The 18,439-nt window shown below is 34.9% G+C and overlaps 1 protein-coding gene across 2 annotated transcripts in view; it reads right to left on the minus strand.

Annotated features, from left to right (window-relative positions):
• NR5A2 (nuclear receptor subfamily 5 group A member 2) overlaps nucleotides 1-17,268 on the minus strand; it is a 46,192-nt gene extending 28,924 nt beyond the window's left edge. Inside the window, exons 1-3 of one of the 2 annotated variants that reach the window (XM_053468936.1) lie at nucleotides 17,020-17,268; nucleotides 3,848-3,966; nucleotides 2,219-2,360 (exon numbers count right to left, since the gene is read on the minus strand). In XM_053468936.1, coding sequence (XP_053324911.1) covers nucleotides 2,219-2,360; nucleotides 3,848-3,966; nucleotides 17,020-17,083 — 325 coding nt within the window. In that variant the 5' untranslated portion in view covers nucleotides 17,084-17,268. Of the gene's footprint in view, nucleotides 1-2,218; nucleotides 2,361-3,847; nucleotides 3,967-8,057; nucleotides 8,557-17,019 lie in introns of those variants that run through there. The other variant, XM_053468935.1, reaches the window with a different exon arrangement.
• Nucleotides 17,269-18,439: the final 1,171 nt, after the last annotated feature.

Genomic DNA, 18,439 nt, shown 5'->3' on the forward strand with positions numbered 1-18,439 from the left:
ACAAATTTTAGTTTGTTATTGCCACAGCTTCTAAAAAAGAAAGATATTCAGTTTTAGGAATAATTAAAAATAAATGTGCTTCAGCTGCAGCCAGGGGGGTGATTTTAATGGGGATTGTCACAGCGGTGCGTTTTGTTGCGGTGCACTTTTAATGGGATAACTGGTGACACAGAGCCCACCTTGGCCACTGGCTCTTATGCAAAGGAGAGATGATAACTCTATTAAAAATGCATGGGGATATCGGATACATATCTAGCATAAAGAAATCTGCAATTAGTCACTAATTTATAGATGGCAACATATGTTTAATGGGGCTATAAGCTATGTATACAGAGTCATTTTATTATGAAATATATGCTACAGAGGTTAATTTAAAATTGCTGTACATATTACAATAATGTAAGAACTTGCAGAAGGATTGATATAAGAAAAATGTGGCTTAACACACACGACAAGCATTAAGTACTTGGGGGGAGTGAGATGTTTGTTCATATTGGTACATTAGGGTTCATACCTTAAATGTGACCATGAACAACCAAACCATATCAAAAGTCACAATACTGTCATAGCTGTCTTTTCATTGAACACAATACAAATTTCTAGGCAAACCCTGAGCACCAGAGCAAATTAGGTTCTACTTTCTTTGGGAAACCATAGGACCAGTTTGCTAGTCTTTATAAACCAGCATGTCTTAACGTGTTAATCTTATTGTTAATTTTGTATATGGACAGTTTTTTTAATTATAAACACCCATCAGGTAGAACCCTAAAGGGAAAGACCTTGTCCTGCTACCACCATGCTTTGTATCTGATTTCTCAGCCCTGAGCAGTTAGGTCCGTCCTGTGTTTGTCACTTGGTATTACTATATGGGTTGTAAGCGGTGCGGCTCCCATCTGTCCCTGAATCCCAAAAAGCCCCAGCTGGACTACAGATAAGAGGTGCGGAGGGTAGTTGTGTGCAGGAACGTTTGTGCCTTTGGCTTAACGTATCATAGCACGGTGCTCCTCGTGTCTCAATATTGACAGATCTCTACTCCTCTATCAACAGGTAAGTGTGGGAGCGCAGTGACATAAAGTGGCAGGATGCCACAGGTTTTTAAGACCACGGGCCCCACAACACCTAACTACATAGCAGCACACTAGCCAGTCTTCACAACATCTGTTTGACCCATATGTTGCTCTCTGCGTGCTTACACATTTCGTCACTACTATTATCAGTAGTCCAGTGTGTGTGCAAGCTTGTCACTTATTCCGCTTCTCGCATTCTGCTGTTTCTTTTCCTCTGACTACTGTTTAGCCTACACTTTTCCTGTCATATTCTCTCCTAACATAGTTGACCTCTATTCCTGCGCTGCCCCGTTCTTTCCTGCAGTTGTCTCATTTTCTTTTTTTTCACTACCTGTGTCTGCCAGCTCACCTCCCGCTGCCTTCTTTTCCTCTCGCTCCGAGAGAAGAGATTATACTCAAGACAAATTTACTTGGCAGGGTGAGCATTTTAAGGCCTACCACCAGCCAAAAAGCCTTCAGACATCTGCATCAACAAAATGTTGGATGTGATTTTATATATCATCCGAAGAATTAAAATACAGCACAAGGTTGTGTGTTAATTTTTACCATGATGTCTGAAATTCCTACATTAATTAGACGCAGAAAAAGATCGGCATGTTAAAAACAAAGTCCTAGAGAGAAAACCCAGTGCACTCTCACATTTCCCTGTCTGCCTCGTTTATTTTTCTTTTCATGCTTGCTATATGCTATTCTTTTCACATCTGGAAACTTAGAAATGTGTACTAAGCTTTTTAATTGCTAAAACCAGAAAAAAAAAGATAGACAACAAAAAGTAAAAGACTTTAAACTTCAGAAATTATCATCACAAAATATACAAGAGAGCCTTAATTGTAGCTCGAATAAATGCACACCATCCCTAAGAATGATTTCTGAACAGCTACAAAAATAAATTCAAAATAATATTTCCTGTAATCTGTGATTAACCCAAGTATAGGTGGCTGGTGACCGACTCTCTTCACCCAGCCTCTGCACTCCTTCTTTTTCTCCATGATGTCTTCCCAGAGTTCTTGTTAGGATGTTTTATAAGCAACAGTTCGAAGAATCGACTTCATGAACATACTTTGTTATGAAAATAAGGTGCTTATTTTAAGTCAATGAATCCAGAATCAATTGCTAAGGTTAGAGTCCTAACCCAACTGTTGTTCTCTTACCTTCTAGTTTCATTCCCACACTCAGACACTTCTGGAACCTGCAGTACGGACATCTCTTCCTCTGGGTTTTATCAATCTGGCAGGTCTGATTTTCAATACAAGTGTATCTTTTATTGTTCTGGACTGTACGCTTGAAGAAACCCTAAACAGATAACAAAGATTCAAAGCCGTCAGCAGACACGCTTAACCCATTGCAGTATGAAATGCTGAACCATGATTGTCGACAGGACACATTTCATAAGATAAACATGCACACTTTGGTCATAGGTGAGATTTAAACATGTTCCTCCTGTTAGTAAACACTGGATCAAGCATAGTCAGTTCTGTTTTGGTTGCCATTTGTGCATTTTGATCCTAGCATACCCTGACCTCAGAGACATGGCACAGTCATAAGAACACGTTGGTCCTACAGGAGAAAGAGCCTTTCAGGAAACAGTACAGGCACAACTAGTGAAAGTACAGATTTTAGTTCTCCTAAAGTCCCTTTTGATATTAGCGGAGCTTACTTTAGGTTTTGTAATCACTGTTTACCTTCTGTACCAAAGAGCTGAGCACTGAATTGTTTGCATTACATTTCATAACCGTACCTTTGAACTTTCCAAAATATTAACCCACAAAATGTCTATGGAGAAAATCATCACGGCAGAGAAGTTATGATGGAAGCTTTGGTTTGCAGGGACAAAAGCATTCTCAAATGAGTGACATTTTCGCAAGCAAGTTGACTATAAAATATTGCAAAAAAAACCCACAAGCTAAGTATAATATTAAAAAAATAATTGCAGGGCACAGAGGTGCACCTACACAATAAGTGTATTTGAAAATGGGGTTGAAATAAGAGCATGCTTCTGAATGTATAACTCATCGCGCACATACTTAGACAACTTAGTGTTTTATATAATAATATATTTAAAAGGGTGATTATTTCATATACAATATAACTCGTTTGTGATAGGGAGGTGTTATGCCATCTACCATCATGACTTATGCAAAACAACAATTGTGACTAACAACTTCTATCCACTTAATACTTTATACTAATTATAATGGATTTGCAAAAACGCAAGGTGACAATGATAAAATAAGCAAATCATAAAAATGCATTTTGGGGGAAAAAAATATTTTAGCAGGTAGAATATATCTATTAATATATTTTAATTATTCACATAAAATGTAGCTTTGTTCCATTTGTCTTTATTTTGTCCAGAAAATGATAGATCAGATATGTGCATTCAGAGTACACCGATGGAATTTATAAAATGAAAGAAATCGATATTAGACATGTTTAAAAAAAAAAACCTACAAAATTATAAAATAAATGTATTACTTCTATAAATATTTTGGCAATTTTTATAGACTAAAATAAGCTTATGCCTATATTCACATACATTGTGTGTCATAAAATATCTCTTATTTCAATAGTAAAGTACCTTAAAAAAATAAAGACTTGGGTTTAAATGGTAAAAATACAATGTGTGTATATATATATATATATATATATATATATATATAAAAAAGATTTATATATATATATATATATATATATTACACACCTTGATTATAATAGTTTGAAATTCCAGTATTACTAAAGAATACAACTGGCCAAAGCACTGGATAGTATCAGTTACCCACCTTACAGCTCTCGCAGGTAAGCAGCCCATAGTGATATCCAGACACCTTGTCCCCACAGACAGGACACAGCTCCTCCAGGTCTTCATCATAAGAGTAACCCATCATCTTAAATTGGTTAACTGCAGAAAGAGGTAAAAAGATCAAAACAGTGGGTTATGATTACAACAATACCAGCAACAAAGAGTACTACTTGCTCCCAAGTAGACTAATAATGCAAAGAATCCACATATGTATATCTATCTATCTATCTATCTATCTATCTATCTATCTATCTATCTATCTATCTATCGATCTATCTATCTATCTATCTGTCTATCTATCTATAATATGTATCACTAAAGGCTTCATTGGGAATTATTTATATGAAATACTTATGCACTGGAAAAACTGTTATTTTATTTTAAAAAAATCTGTAATTTTTTTTAATTAGGAACTGTACAAACTTAAACATTTATTTCGTATGCACAGTGTAAACATATATTCTTTCTTCTATCTTGCTAGTCATTTATTATAATCATTATTTATTCTTCCTCACTTAGTACAATATTTTCCACTTTTTTTTATAACAAATTAAAAAAAGCTCACCTAAAGCATATAAACATAACGACGATCCTAAGTCATTTTTTTTTTAAAACTGTATTTTCCACAGAAACCCAAAACCATTTACGTGTTAAATGTAGGTAGGGATCAATTCAAGTTAGCCTTACATGTCAGTCCCTTTTCACACAAAGTTCAGTATAAACATTTTCATGCTTGGCACAGACAGCTATATTGGTTATCACCATCAGCATTACATACTTGCGGCATTAATATAAATTCCCATAACTTTAACTTTGGGTTGTCTATTAAAGGCTCCTTCTAAACAGTCCATCACATTTGCTATACAATGACCTCAAATTGTCACATAACAAATATAGGAGAATTACTGTTAACCAGAAAACGTTAATTAATGTGTCCTCTGCCCCGGTCTGATGGATATATATATATATATTTATACATAAAAAAAAGTTTGCCATCTGCCTAATGGACAACAACAAATCAGAGGTCATATATATATATATATATATAATCAGTTGCTATATGTAAACATAATCCATATATATTTGTATGGATTATGTTTACATATAGCAAGTGATTTTCTTACATATATATATATATATATATATATAATCAGTTGCTATATGTAAACGTAATCCACATATATTTATATGGATTAAGGTTGCATATAGCAAGTGATTTTCTTATATATATATATATATATATATATGTATTTATATAAGTATATATATATATATGTAAAATTTAAATGAGGACAGATAGGCAGATATACAGACAAGATGGAAATAACAATGTTTAAAGCGAGAGAATACACCTATGTATTATATGTTTGCATTACTTGGACATAAAGCTGCAGTAGAACATCACATGTAATATTTCTTCATGTATGGATTCATTATAAATTGTGCAGATAGTTAAAAGGTTAATCATACATATGGTTTCATTAGGGTATAAAATCTATTTTTGCTACACTAAACTATATAGGATTTCTCATTGAAGAGTTCCTGTCTTCAGCATTAATAGTCTGTTTACTTCCCGATGATCTGCTGGTAGAAAATCATTTAAAAGCCCTGCAAGCTTAGCCGGTTCAGAAATGAATATGGCTATAAGAGAAGTCTGTGCCCCGCACAAATTAACTTTACCTTTTACGGCTGTTCTTTTTTATATGGCATATGCTGCATTCACATAATATTTTTCTTTTAATTTCTACTTTATCAACAATAAATACAAACAATGAAACCTTTGCTTCCAAACATATATCAACATAAAAAATATTGCTTTATAGCACTAGTAAACAAGATATTTAAGAGTAAATAAACTGTGACTACTCGTAGGGTTAATAGTCTGGACATACTCCCGGAATAACCCATCTCTATTCATATATTACAAACTTATACTAAAAAGAACTTCATCCAGAGTTGGATAACATCCATTTACTAATGCATACTTTGATTTCTTTCCATGCGCACGTCAAACTCCAGTGTCTGTCAGTCTCTCTATAGCCTTAATAGACTGTAAGCTTTTGAGACAAATGCATGTTAACGTTTCTCATCAAAGCTATATTTCCACTGTCTGGTTTTGTGTTACGTATTCTCAGGAATGTACTGCCTTCCAAAAACGTGTAAAGTCTTCTCTACTTTTATAAATCTTTCCACTGAATTATATATATATACACACACACATATATATATATTTATATACATATATATATATATATATATATATAACAAGAAAATATATGTTGTAAATATATATTTAAGGCATAAAACTTAATCTATGTTGACTGCATCTATACCAAGTTCAAGGGTATATCTTTTGGTTAATCTATACTTTTATAACTACATGTCCATACTAATGTACGTGTTTGTATTTATCAAAAAAGTTAAGTGTACCAGCGAATATTTAAACTTAGTATTCTTAACTTATTGTTAAGTAGCATACACCATTTTACCAAAAGAGTATTTTTATTTTCAAATTTTATTTATCACATAATGCCACCAATTGAAATTACCTATCGTTTTTAAAGTACTCAAAATAAAAATAATAGATAATTCCCATAGAAAATCCGCTGAATTTGGTATTAGCTTAAGGCACCGCATTAACTTTGTAATATAAAGTAGAAATACTTTAGTTTTATTTTTCAGTTGGTTTATCCAACTAAAAAAACAATATATTTGATATATTGATGTAAGGGTAATAAATATGTTTAATTTGTAGTATAATAAAAAAAAACAAATTAACTTTTTTGCAGTCCAAAAGAAAGAAAGTTAATTTTAAACTTTAATTAGAAGCAGTACCTTGACTGAATACTTTACTGTGGCTAACAAGTCAGAGTGAATTGACTTGATTGCAAATTCTACATTAGTTTCTATAAAAATTGTATTTTTCGTTTTAATTTTGCTCAAAGTCTCCTTCAATTACATATTTAATTTCCCCCCCAAAATTGTTTTAAAATCACAAAAATTTGATCTGATTATTTTGCGTCTTAGCACACAGCTCTTCAAAAAAGTAATAGAAACCAGATTTGGAACTGCTGTTCCTGAAGTTAAAAAAAATTAAATAAAACCTAAAAATCCAGTTACTTTGATATATTTGTTTTAGCAAGTAATCAAGACTACAGAAAATGTTGGCTTTAATTCTCTTTTCTCTGATTCAAGATATCGCCTGCTACTTGTATATATACACTACATATATCTATGTATATATATGCAATACTTTTTTTACAAAATTGGTTGATTTTAAAAATTAAGGCAATGTTTTTAACAAAGTAGAAGTAAAAAATACTGTATATTCTACAGAGTACTGAAATACTGGCCATTTATCTTCAATATATTTTTTTACAGTTCTCCACAGACAAAAAGCCAACAAGCAAGTATATATTTCAGAAAAGAAACAACCTAAAGAGCACTTATATATAACAACATATACTTAATATTACAATATTAAAGTACACTGCATTAATTATGCACACAAAAAATAATGTATATTGTATATAATGTACTTCTATGTGTCTGATTTCAATATACAATGCGTGTGTAAATGTACACGTCTATAGATAAAACCCAAAATACATTAATCTGATGTGAAAAAAAAACATCTAGAATTGAGGCAGATGCACTTTGCAGGCTCCCTTGTATTTAGGAATAGAGTGGCTTCTCCTTGTGCAGGCGCTATGTATGACAGATGTGTGACCCCTGAGATCATCCGCTGGAATACGCTGTCATCTTCCTATATATCCCCATATACTGGAACATCCTGCAAATCCTCTATAGGAAGTGGGGATGGGGAGGCAGAGAGATCGCACGTGTGCGCTATACATTCTACATACATACCAGTCACCTGCATGTGTACATATGTGCTGTCACAAGAATACATTTCGTCCCCTATGCAAAATATATGTAGTAGACATATGTGGTAAATTCAGTTATACAGGTATATATATGTATATATATATATATATTAGTGGTTTTCCATATGAAGTTTGAAGCATATAGCCATCTCGCAATGTTTACGTTGAAAGTATAATATATATATATATATATTAGACTTTATATAGCAGCCGGGATCTTACAGGAGATTTTTGCGGCAGCACAGCTCGTATAGGGATGGTAAAGGAGCCAGTAAAGCGCATAGGGGCAAATCTGTCACTTACCCTGCATGTTCTCCGGCATTTGCCCCTGCTCTCCGTGCGACCTCGATAGTCCCAGGGATTCCGACTCCACTTTTGGCAGCATGGCTCGGGCAGGAAGAGGCTCCCGGGTACCTCCACCTGGGGTACACAGAAGGACTAGGATCAGACCCCAGCACTGAGGGTAACAGGGCGCCTTCTAGGGAGGGGTAAATGTTCTGGGTGGGTATGGATTGGGGTTTTTGCGGGATAAAGTAAGCGGCTCTTCTTGAAGTTCGGTTGGGGCTTCCTCTGAACCTATGCAGTGGTACCTAATCTCGCAGAAAGTCTACTTGGTGCTTAAACGGGACTGAGATGGTCCATTCGTGTCGGATCAGAGCTCCTCTTGGGGGGTTAGTGTGATGGACTGGTGTGCAAGGTTCTTCTCGCTTTGAGATACTCAGTACCACTATCTGTGCCAGGGAGGAGCTGAAGGGTCAGGGGGTAATTCTCTGGCCAGTACCTCCTGCCTCTCCTCCCAGTCCGTCTATGATCGCGGCTGACACTGTGAAGGCTCTCTCTTCTCTGATCTCTACACTGGAGAGCACTGGGGGCTGGCTCTGGTCTCCGGCCCGCCCACTCTGGGCCACACCTCCCCCTCCACTCGCCTGTTGTGTCTATCGCTCTCCAAAGTGTTGAGTTGCGAACTTCATGCTCCGCTCCTTGCTGTTTACCCGGAGCAGCGATAGACATTATCTCACATGGATCAAGACTGGAGCTTTACATCACTCATCCCGGCAGCCAATCCGCAACACAAACTCCAATTACAGCGATCTCCCCTTCTATAAACCGAATGCTAGAAAGACCTTCTTCAAGCCATCACTTGATGGCCCCTGCACAGGAGTACAGAGGGTCCTCAAATGATCTCTTAAAGAAGTCAAAGGGTTAACCCCACCATAGGAACATCCTCAGAATGCGTTAGATAAAAAGTATCGCTTTATAAAATAACTTTTATAAAGGGATATTCATTAAGAACAGCAGCACCCGATTTATGACCTCTTGACTTAATAATAATTCAATAAATTGAATTGTATTTTTTTTAAATAAATAATAATATATTTGCTGGATTTCCAGTGACTTTGTTAGATATTTGCACGCATCGTCTTGTGTATTCATTGCAGAATGTGACATACCTTTAACATCAATGTGTGTTATGGCACCTATGTACCGATTGTAAAATACCCTATAAAAACACCCTCTCTTCATACCGATCCAGCCTCAAACATAATAAACCTGTGCAGGTGGTGATCCAATATGTCGTGCTATATTTGCTTTAAAAAATCATATGGATCACACTGAGTTCCCCTAGTGTCAATAGTGCTTTTAAATGTCTATAAAAAAATACATCCAGGAAAACAGGATACGGCTAGTGTATAGAGGTGAAGGTTACGAGCACTATAGACGTTAGCTTTATGAATGAAATTTAGCTAAATCGTACTGAATTGGTTACCAATATACCCCAAATATATAAATCAATTTACAGTATAAAGACATATAGGTTTAAATCTGTCGGGGTTAAGAGCACTAAACATATAATGCATACATATAGCATTCACCTAAATAATAATAGTTACACATTATTACTAATATGATATTACATATATATATATTATATGTCTAGAACACAGGTATTGGCTATACAATCATGTTTTTAACAACTATTGATTGTTATTTTTATTACTATTGATTATATTTTGGTTTTCTTACCATCTAGTATATAATTAGATGCCAAAATCTGGTATGATTATACGAGAAAGAAAAACTTTTAAACTTTGAATATTTGTATTTATAAATTATATAATAATAAATTGTATTTATTATTATATAGTGGCGAATTGCCACTCCCAGAATATATGCAGACTGGCTAAGGAAATATATAAATTAGTTATCCTCATTGAAACATAGAATTATATTGAACCCATCTAGCGCCAGAGAGTTGAGGAATACATTAGTGTTTATGAATAGAAACTGGTACATTTAATTTTAAGTTTAGTTTTGGAGAATCTGGAAAAAATGGCCACTTTTTTTTTTCTTGGCTTAAGGTTTTTGCAAAGTTGTCATTTCCCTTAGTGCAAATAATGTATCTTTACACAATGCAACATCACAGTTTAATTAAAAATTAACCTTATCACCATGTAACTGCAGGAGTCAAGAGGTTGTGCAAACAGATATATTATTTCTACCGACATTCCAGAGCAAAAGGGAAATAAAATCTGTATTTTTCCCATTGAAATTAAATCTTTTTTTTCACAATTAAACGTTCTTTCCCCTAAAATACTAAATATACATATATATATATATATATAATTTTAATGCGATTTTATAACATAATGAATTCAACAATAAACTTTATTTTTTTTGGATTGTTTAACAACACAGTTACAATTTTACAAACCTCAGACGATTTATGACTCTGGCATGGAACATATATGGGGCAGGTATTTAACAGTTAAATGAGTATCATCGTTTATATTCACAATAAAACATTTCATTTTAACAATTTTTGCACTTTTAGTAAATTAGATACTTTTGATAAATAAAAATGCTCAAAATGGGTTTTTTTTAATTTCGATTGTTTTTTATGTATATCTCGAAAATTGATTATTTCTGAATAGATATTTAAGTTGTGTCTACATTTGTGTTTGTTTATTAACAATACTATTTATCTAAAGATGGTTAATAGTCCCCCAATCAGCCGAATCTACAACAATACCCTAATTAAGGGCAATATAATTTACACCATTGTGTTGCTCAAACTTTAAAGCTTTATATTAAGAAAACTTTTTGTAGCACTAATCTAAAGGATTTCGTATGTAAATCCCCCGCACCCCTTTAAATTTACTTTGGTACCAGATCTGGCCAGTTTACGTCACAATAGTTGTATAAAGTATTATCTAAATAAATGCTTGTGATGTCATATTTAAACAATCCCTTTTTTTTGCAACAAGGTTTAAAATGTCAGGAACTTAGAAACATACTGTGGAGTATATTTTTCTCTGTCTACTATTGTAATAGTGCTCTGGAATCTGTGAGCGCTAAATAAATAAATGTAATAGAATACAATAGAATATAATTTACAATTAAATAAATGTTTAAAATCCCATTTGTAGAATTAATTTTGACAAAACAAAATTAACTGATATTTTTAAAGATTTCTGTTCCGATTATGTTTTAAAGTGTATAATTGTATATTTTTTGGTATTCAACTACATAGATCTTGTCAGATTTATTTAAAAAAATCCCAAGAGAGATAAGAAATCTTTCATACCTCGTAGCAAAACATTTGACTTGAAGGGTATTAAACTGTCAGCCAAACCCAGTTTACTGTACCTAAAGAATTCTAGATGACATTTCCTCCACTGCTGTGCTTGACATCCATCATAAAGATTTTCCTTAATGAGCTTAGAAGAGCTTTATAGATGTATACAAACACTGCAAATAGATTTTTATTAAGAGCCTTAGGGTCAAATCTACATCATATATACATTTACAGTGTATTTTCACAGCTAAAAATATATTTGAGCTCCTAAGAAAACCAGCAAGGAAACTTCAAACTAGGTGTTCTGAGGACTCTTATAAGATCGTCCATGCAATTTATGCCTAGCCTATCACTAAATGTATTAATTATTATTTTCAGTTATTGCAATATTACCATATTTTTAAAGATTACTATGAACATGCCTTTTAAATAAAAAAAATCAAATTAATATTTTCTCATAAATTGCTTTATTACTTGCATTATTTATGTTTCAATACTTTATCAAATACTTATTCTGCATGCCTAATGCAGACTTTGCTTATAACATGGGTTATGATGATGGACACTTTATCTTGTTTATAATCCACCTCTTACCAGAAACCCTTTCTATGCCAGAAATAATAACACACAAAATGTATATGCTCTCTATGTTACATGCTTTAAACTTGCAACTATTTTAAAAGTGACAGCTGCCCAGAAACAAACTATCCTCAGAGCCCCACTGACTGCTCCAGAGAAAGAAAGAAAACTGGGATAAAGTGATTGCAAGCTCTTCAGAGTAAGTCTAGATCTGACAATATGCTCTTGATCTGTTAAGGTGTTTGCAGAGTACACAGTAGCAGCAAAGGTGGCACTGATAAGGAATGTTAGACAGCAAATAAATAAATGTATAGTATACACACATCTATAATAAATCTAATCAAGTACAGAAATCACAGTAAAGTTAAATCCATACGATACGCATACTGTATATATCCTATAGTAAACCAGATATAAGATGTGCTATTAGCAGATATTTATTGTTTTTTACAAATTACTATACCGTTGTATGCAATTTTGTTTTAATATGGGAAAGAAAGAAAACTTTTTCTTTGTTATCCAGACTGAATCCAGGGTCTCATATTTTATTGATAACAATGGTAAAATTGTTCTGTTACACCCATGGCACCTGCAGAAGTGGTAGAGGTTAACAGAGTAAGGGAGTTTAAACTGTCCCTGGGTAGGCACATGTCTATCCTAAATCTAGGTAAGACGAGACCAATGACTGATTAATGTTTGAGCCATAATATTAAGAAAAAGACATACTAGATGGGTAAATGGTTCTGCTGTCAAATTCTATGTTTCACATAGTAAAATCACATGCAAAAAATAATACCTACATGCCTATTGTATGCTTATTTATTTTGTGATGGAGAAATGTGTCCATTGAGGGAGCAACATCCTAGGTAGATGAATGCTGTCAAGCTGTTGCTGAACTACAGCTTCCATGATTCAGTTAGTGCTGGGTGGGTTTACGTGGGCTTGAGCCCATCTCCAGGCTAATGCTTGGCTATAATGAGTTGTCATTCTGGAGCCATAATAAAATCTGACAATAGGTCATCACTTGTGTCTAGACCTGTTTATCCAGAGCTCGTCTTGTGTATAGGGTGGATGGCCCAAACCATTATATGTGATGTCTGGCATCTGTTCTTATGTAAGATTTACACAGATAGAGGCCACCTAATGGCCATGACAGTTTAGAAAAAAGCTGTAAAGCTACTTTTTGGTTATTCAGGTTTGACCATATCTACAACATATGAATAAGAAATTAATTGGATTGGTGAAATCTCCCTCTGTTGCTGTAGGTGAGTCCAACAGGCAACAGGGACAGCTACCCCAAAGGTTGCACTAACTGGAAGATTTTTGGGCCTCTGCCAAAAGCTTTTTGCCTTTCTAGTGTTGATTGCATTTCCAGGCTAGCTATTAGAGTGCTTAGGCTAAAAGGTTCTTCACAGAGGAAGTGGTTCCCTTCTGTGATCATTAATGGATTTTCTTTACAGTGTCTTGGGTCACTTGGGTGGGCTTGCCTCTTGGATTGCCTCTGTTCCTTTCAAAAATTTGACACAAATCCCTGGACCCAGTGTATGAAAGGCATTTATGGATAGTAATCTGCTAACCTTTAGGACAATAACAGTGAATCAGAGTATGGCAATGCTTAATATAACTCACATATTACAGCCAGAAATGGAAATGCCATGATAGTATCATAATAATCTAGTGGAACAAAATAACATATACCTATGTAACTCATTTAATGTCAATGTATGAATGTCACACACTTGTGTTGGATGTGGTAATGAGAGCTCTCCTCTCTACATATGAGGATTGGGTAGTCAGAAACCATCTGATAGCACCAAAGGGAAAAGTCTAGTAAAATGTATATGGCGGTTGTGTAGATGGAAAAACAGCTGATAAAAGCAGGAGAACCACAAGATGTTCAGCTCTGGTTGACAGTTACAGTTAATAAGAACTTTATCATTGTATCAGTATGTGATCTGTGTGTATCCACGTAGATTACACTAACTCCTGCACACACACACCTTAAACAATGAAAGAGAGATCAGACACTTGTGTATAAACATATCAAAATAAATAGTTCAAAATGATCAGGGCTAAAACTGACTGAAATAGCAAATGGGGATCCACTTTGTGTTCTTTGTACTTATGCCCTAGAAGAATAACTAATAGATTGTTTCCTGCATCTCTGTGACATTTTAATTGGAGAAACGTTGTGGGTACTTTTCTCCAGTAAGTATTGTTTTGATATATATACTATATTTTATTTTAAAAAGTATAGTCAAGTATATAAAAGTAGAAAGTGTTCATTGTAGAGAAATAGGGAATTTAGACCACTTAGATTTCAATCAATAAAAAGGTTGGCAGATTTCCAACAGACACTGCACGTTATCAAATGTGAGTAAATTAATGGTGCCCCCCTGTCTTCTGTATTAGAGAACATCTAATCTACTTGGAATAAACTGCATATGGTGGCAATCATATAACTGATTAACAAGAATCAATCTACAATGTATTTATTAGAACCTTAATATTGAGTATTTTGCTTTGTAGCTATCACTCACCATATACACCATATACATTAGACACCATATCTTTCCCTTCTGCAATGTACAGTAGACATCATGTTAGTACATTCAGAGGGAGAACACAAAACATGTCATGCTGTGAGAAGAGCAAGTAAAAAATAATTAATGGAGTGAACATTCCTCTTTTATGATATTCTACCCACAAAGGCAATGGTGGTTATGTATAAGGAGCAATTCTGGTGCAAAGTTTCAAAAGAGGAGCAAAACCCATAGCAACTAGTCCTTGCTGATTATTCCAAGTTTACAACTTCTCCATGGAAATAACTATTTATACTCCCAATATGTCCTAATTAAGGCAAACATTTGTACTATATGTACAATGTAGTGCAAGGATGAGGCTTGTAGCCTAGTGGAGAAACTGGTACACATCCTTTGTTTTGAACCAATATTCCTAGGATCACAACCATTAACATAAGGGGGTGTCTCAGATCCTGCACTTTTGTTATGCAGATCTTTAGTTTCAAGATTTCTATAATTCACATTCAATTAATATTATGGTGTCAAACAATATTACATGTACTATTAATTTTGTATTTTTGGAAGCAAGGGTTGAGCACCACTGATTTAGATATTGACTACCACAGAAAGATATCTGTCTGTGCATGCCTAAGCTATTGCCTTACATGTGCCATAGCTCTAACAATAAGAGTTGTCCCTAGTATATAGACATAGAACTCTAGAGAGATACCTTGCTCAGGCCATACGCGAGGGCAGACCCAACACAATTGCCGCATCTTTTCCTTTTAGCACATCTTGTCAGTCACACCAATGATGCAGTGTGTTAGTAAGCAAGACTTTGGGTGATGGAGGCTGCCACATAAATATATTGCTGGATACCACTATATCTGTAAAGCTTGTTTTACACTGTAAGTATATCCTGAATATAAAAGAGCAAATATCTCAACTTAGACTTAGACTCTAGTTAAGAGAGACTGGGTGGGCTCTGTGGTTTATATTTCCCATTAAATTGTATATTTCTAGGTGCTCTGTGTATTTTAGGATGTATATACCATTCCATATAACTCTGTGGCATGTGGCCCCATAAGACAATTTTAAAATTCCTTAGAAACCCAAAATATTGAAAATTATAGGTTAGTGCCCTTATCTCTCCCTTGTCCCCCTACACATTTCCAGATGTTCTCTTGTCAAGCAGTAGGTCTGCAACACAGGAGGCCCAAGTGAGATTGACAGCCACTCACTCTGTTCAGCATACAACATGGAAATTAATTTACGAGGGGTTAACAGGAAGATTTTTTTGCTTTCTGGATAGCATGCTCTTTAAAACATCATCATCTTAAACATATGTTGGTAGCAATTTCTGGGGTGTGACCTTGCTTTCAAATTCACACTTGGATGACATTTCAGCAAGGCATAAGACAAGGTCTGGAATCATTACCTAATTAAGACAGCATAAATGAATGGAAACAGCTATAGTGACCTAAAGGTGACACACTCCAGACATTTAAATTAAATGACATTTAAATTTCTCACTTGTAGAACTATCTCATTTACTTTAATGCTTCATTGGGAGTAGGACAAACTTTAAACAACTTTAAATGAACCATTTTTTCTTTGTGTTTGAGAACATTTTGGTTATCGGTAAAAAAAAGTATACAGTACAGCTTCAAATCAATCCTATTCCTGTGCTGACATAAGGCAGGTTCTTTGAGCACGGAAGGATCTGCAGGTGAACATGGGAGAAAGCAGTAGTCTACGGATAATGGGGAGGTTGAGCCCACCACTGCTGGTCCTATTCTGATGTCCCCCTAACCTCATTATAAGTGATTGAAGGGGAAGTCAGAGAACATCTGGATTATATCAGAAGGAAATCCAGCACATATTATGAAACATATGTCATAACCATCAATGCAACGCCACGTGAGACATCTCTATTAAATATACAGTAAGCGTCGTCAGTATATACCTTGATACATTTTCTTGTACTCTAACTGCTCCATGTGTGTATTTGCATTGTTCATAGAACTCCTCCTATTCTAGATAATCACACCCACCCACCACATATAACGCCATATATCTGTAACCCTCCCCGCACAACTTTTCTTTATGCTCCATTTATCCAGTCTCTATGTCTTTTTTATTAGTTCATATAATGATTACCTATAGCTCCACCTGCATGTCTATATAACCAACCCTACAAATTGTTCATTCCTGCTGCATGCAATGCTTCCTACTATACATATGTGTGAATAAATCGCAGAAATACATATACTTAATTTAACTTATTGAATAAGGTGATATCCCCAGTGGCTATTAAAGATGTATCAGAACACTCAAAATACCAAATATCTGTATCAAATCTTGTTTATTTTTCCTTTTAAAGAAACTCAATACATAAAACTTTTGGGGTCTACCATCATAGCTAATACTGACAAACATTCATAGCTGCTGTGTAACAATGTAAGATATCCTAAAAAAAATAAATAATGAAATGAAAAAAGTGGATAGGACATTCTGTGCTGCCAATCAAATAAATTCCTCTTAGCGTATTCAGACTAACCCTATACATTCCAGGAGATAGACTCACCCTGTGTGCTACATCCATGTTTCATGGTATCCTGCATTATGACACTTTCATGTCTTACAGCCATGATCAGTTCCAGGTAAAGCGTAATGCCAATGTCCTTGGAAGTTGCATCGATTGTGGCAATGGGTGACTCGAAAATGTTGCTGGCCTTGGGACAAGATGACTTTGGATACTCCAGAGAAAGTTAGCATACAGCTTTAAAAACACTAATGCCTAGTATGGAAAGTAATAGGTATTTCTCAGCCTGGACTCTGTACTCTTCTGAGCATTACTGACCTGTTGTAAACCATCCGTCCCATTTAGAGATGGGATGTAATAAGAAGGATGAGGGCCTCCATTGGCTGCTTTGCGTCACATGCTTTTTGCCTGGGCGATAAGAGGACCCAGGTTGTAAAGTGACAGGAGAAGAGATAAGAAGTTCTAGTAGATAGCAGCAAACAAATGATTAACTCCAAAGTAGAGAAGCAGAGAGCTCTAACTTATAATAGTCTGTTAAGCATGCGTGGAGGGAGATTCAGCTATAATTTTATAAAGATGCTCTTGTGTTTTGACGGTAACTGGGATTGTTTAAAAGTATAAAAAGCTTTAACACTAGGACCCACATTTAGAACATCTGGGTACATCAGAAAACAGTGTTAATTTTGACAAAAAAAAATTTGTCTTTGGCAGGGTTTGGAGATGGCTAGCTATGTTTGTGACAGACGGTAAACGGTTTTCAAAGATAAAGCCTTCACAGTTCTTAACAAAATGACATCCAACCCAAGAGACATCCTTGGACGGTGTCCTCTCTGATGCTCCTAACAACGGTCTTGTGATCAGTATCTTGGGGTGAAACAAATAAAAAGGCTCAGGTTAAAACCTGGATTTCCTGAAGAAACAAATACCCTCAGATGCAAAAACAGTAAGCATGACAGAAAAAAACATTAATTATGTCTATGTTCCTTTTTAGGGAATTGAGCTGACATGGACCTCTGGAATTCTGATGCACTTCCTGTGAGCATGATTTACGGTCTGACATTTTTTGTCTATGCCAATCCTAACATTCCCTCTTATCTGTCTTACCTCATTCAATGTACTAACCCCACAAACCACTTCATCTTTCATCTGCATTTCTACATAATATATATAATACACATTGATTGTTAGTACACTTTATGTTTTACACTCCTGTGCTAAATCATTTGCTTCTCCTCATCTTGGCAACTCATATCCAGACCAAGTTGTCTTTGGCTTCAAGTTCTTTCCCCTTACGCACCAGGCAAATGATTTCATAGACTTGAAATTAACAAGCAGTTGTAAACATATTTTAGATTGAGGTGGAGGGGAGGTAAGGGTAAGAAGGGTGTTAGCCCCTCTGTAGTGCTGTCAGACCCACATCTTGAACTTATTTCCTTTCGCAAGGGGTTGAGCTGTAAGAGTC

The sequence above is a fragment of the Spea bombifrons genome, chromosome 6 (genome assembly GCF_027358695.1).
Source record: "Spea bombifrons isolate aSpeBom1 chromosome 6, aSpeBom1.2.pri, whole genome shotgun sequence".
Lineage (NCBI taxonomy): Eukaryota > Metazoa > Chordata > Amphibia > Anura > Pelobatidae > Spea > Spea bombifrons.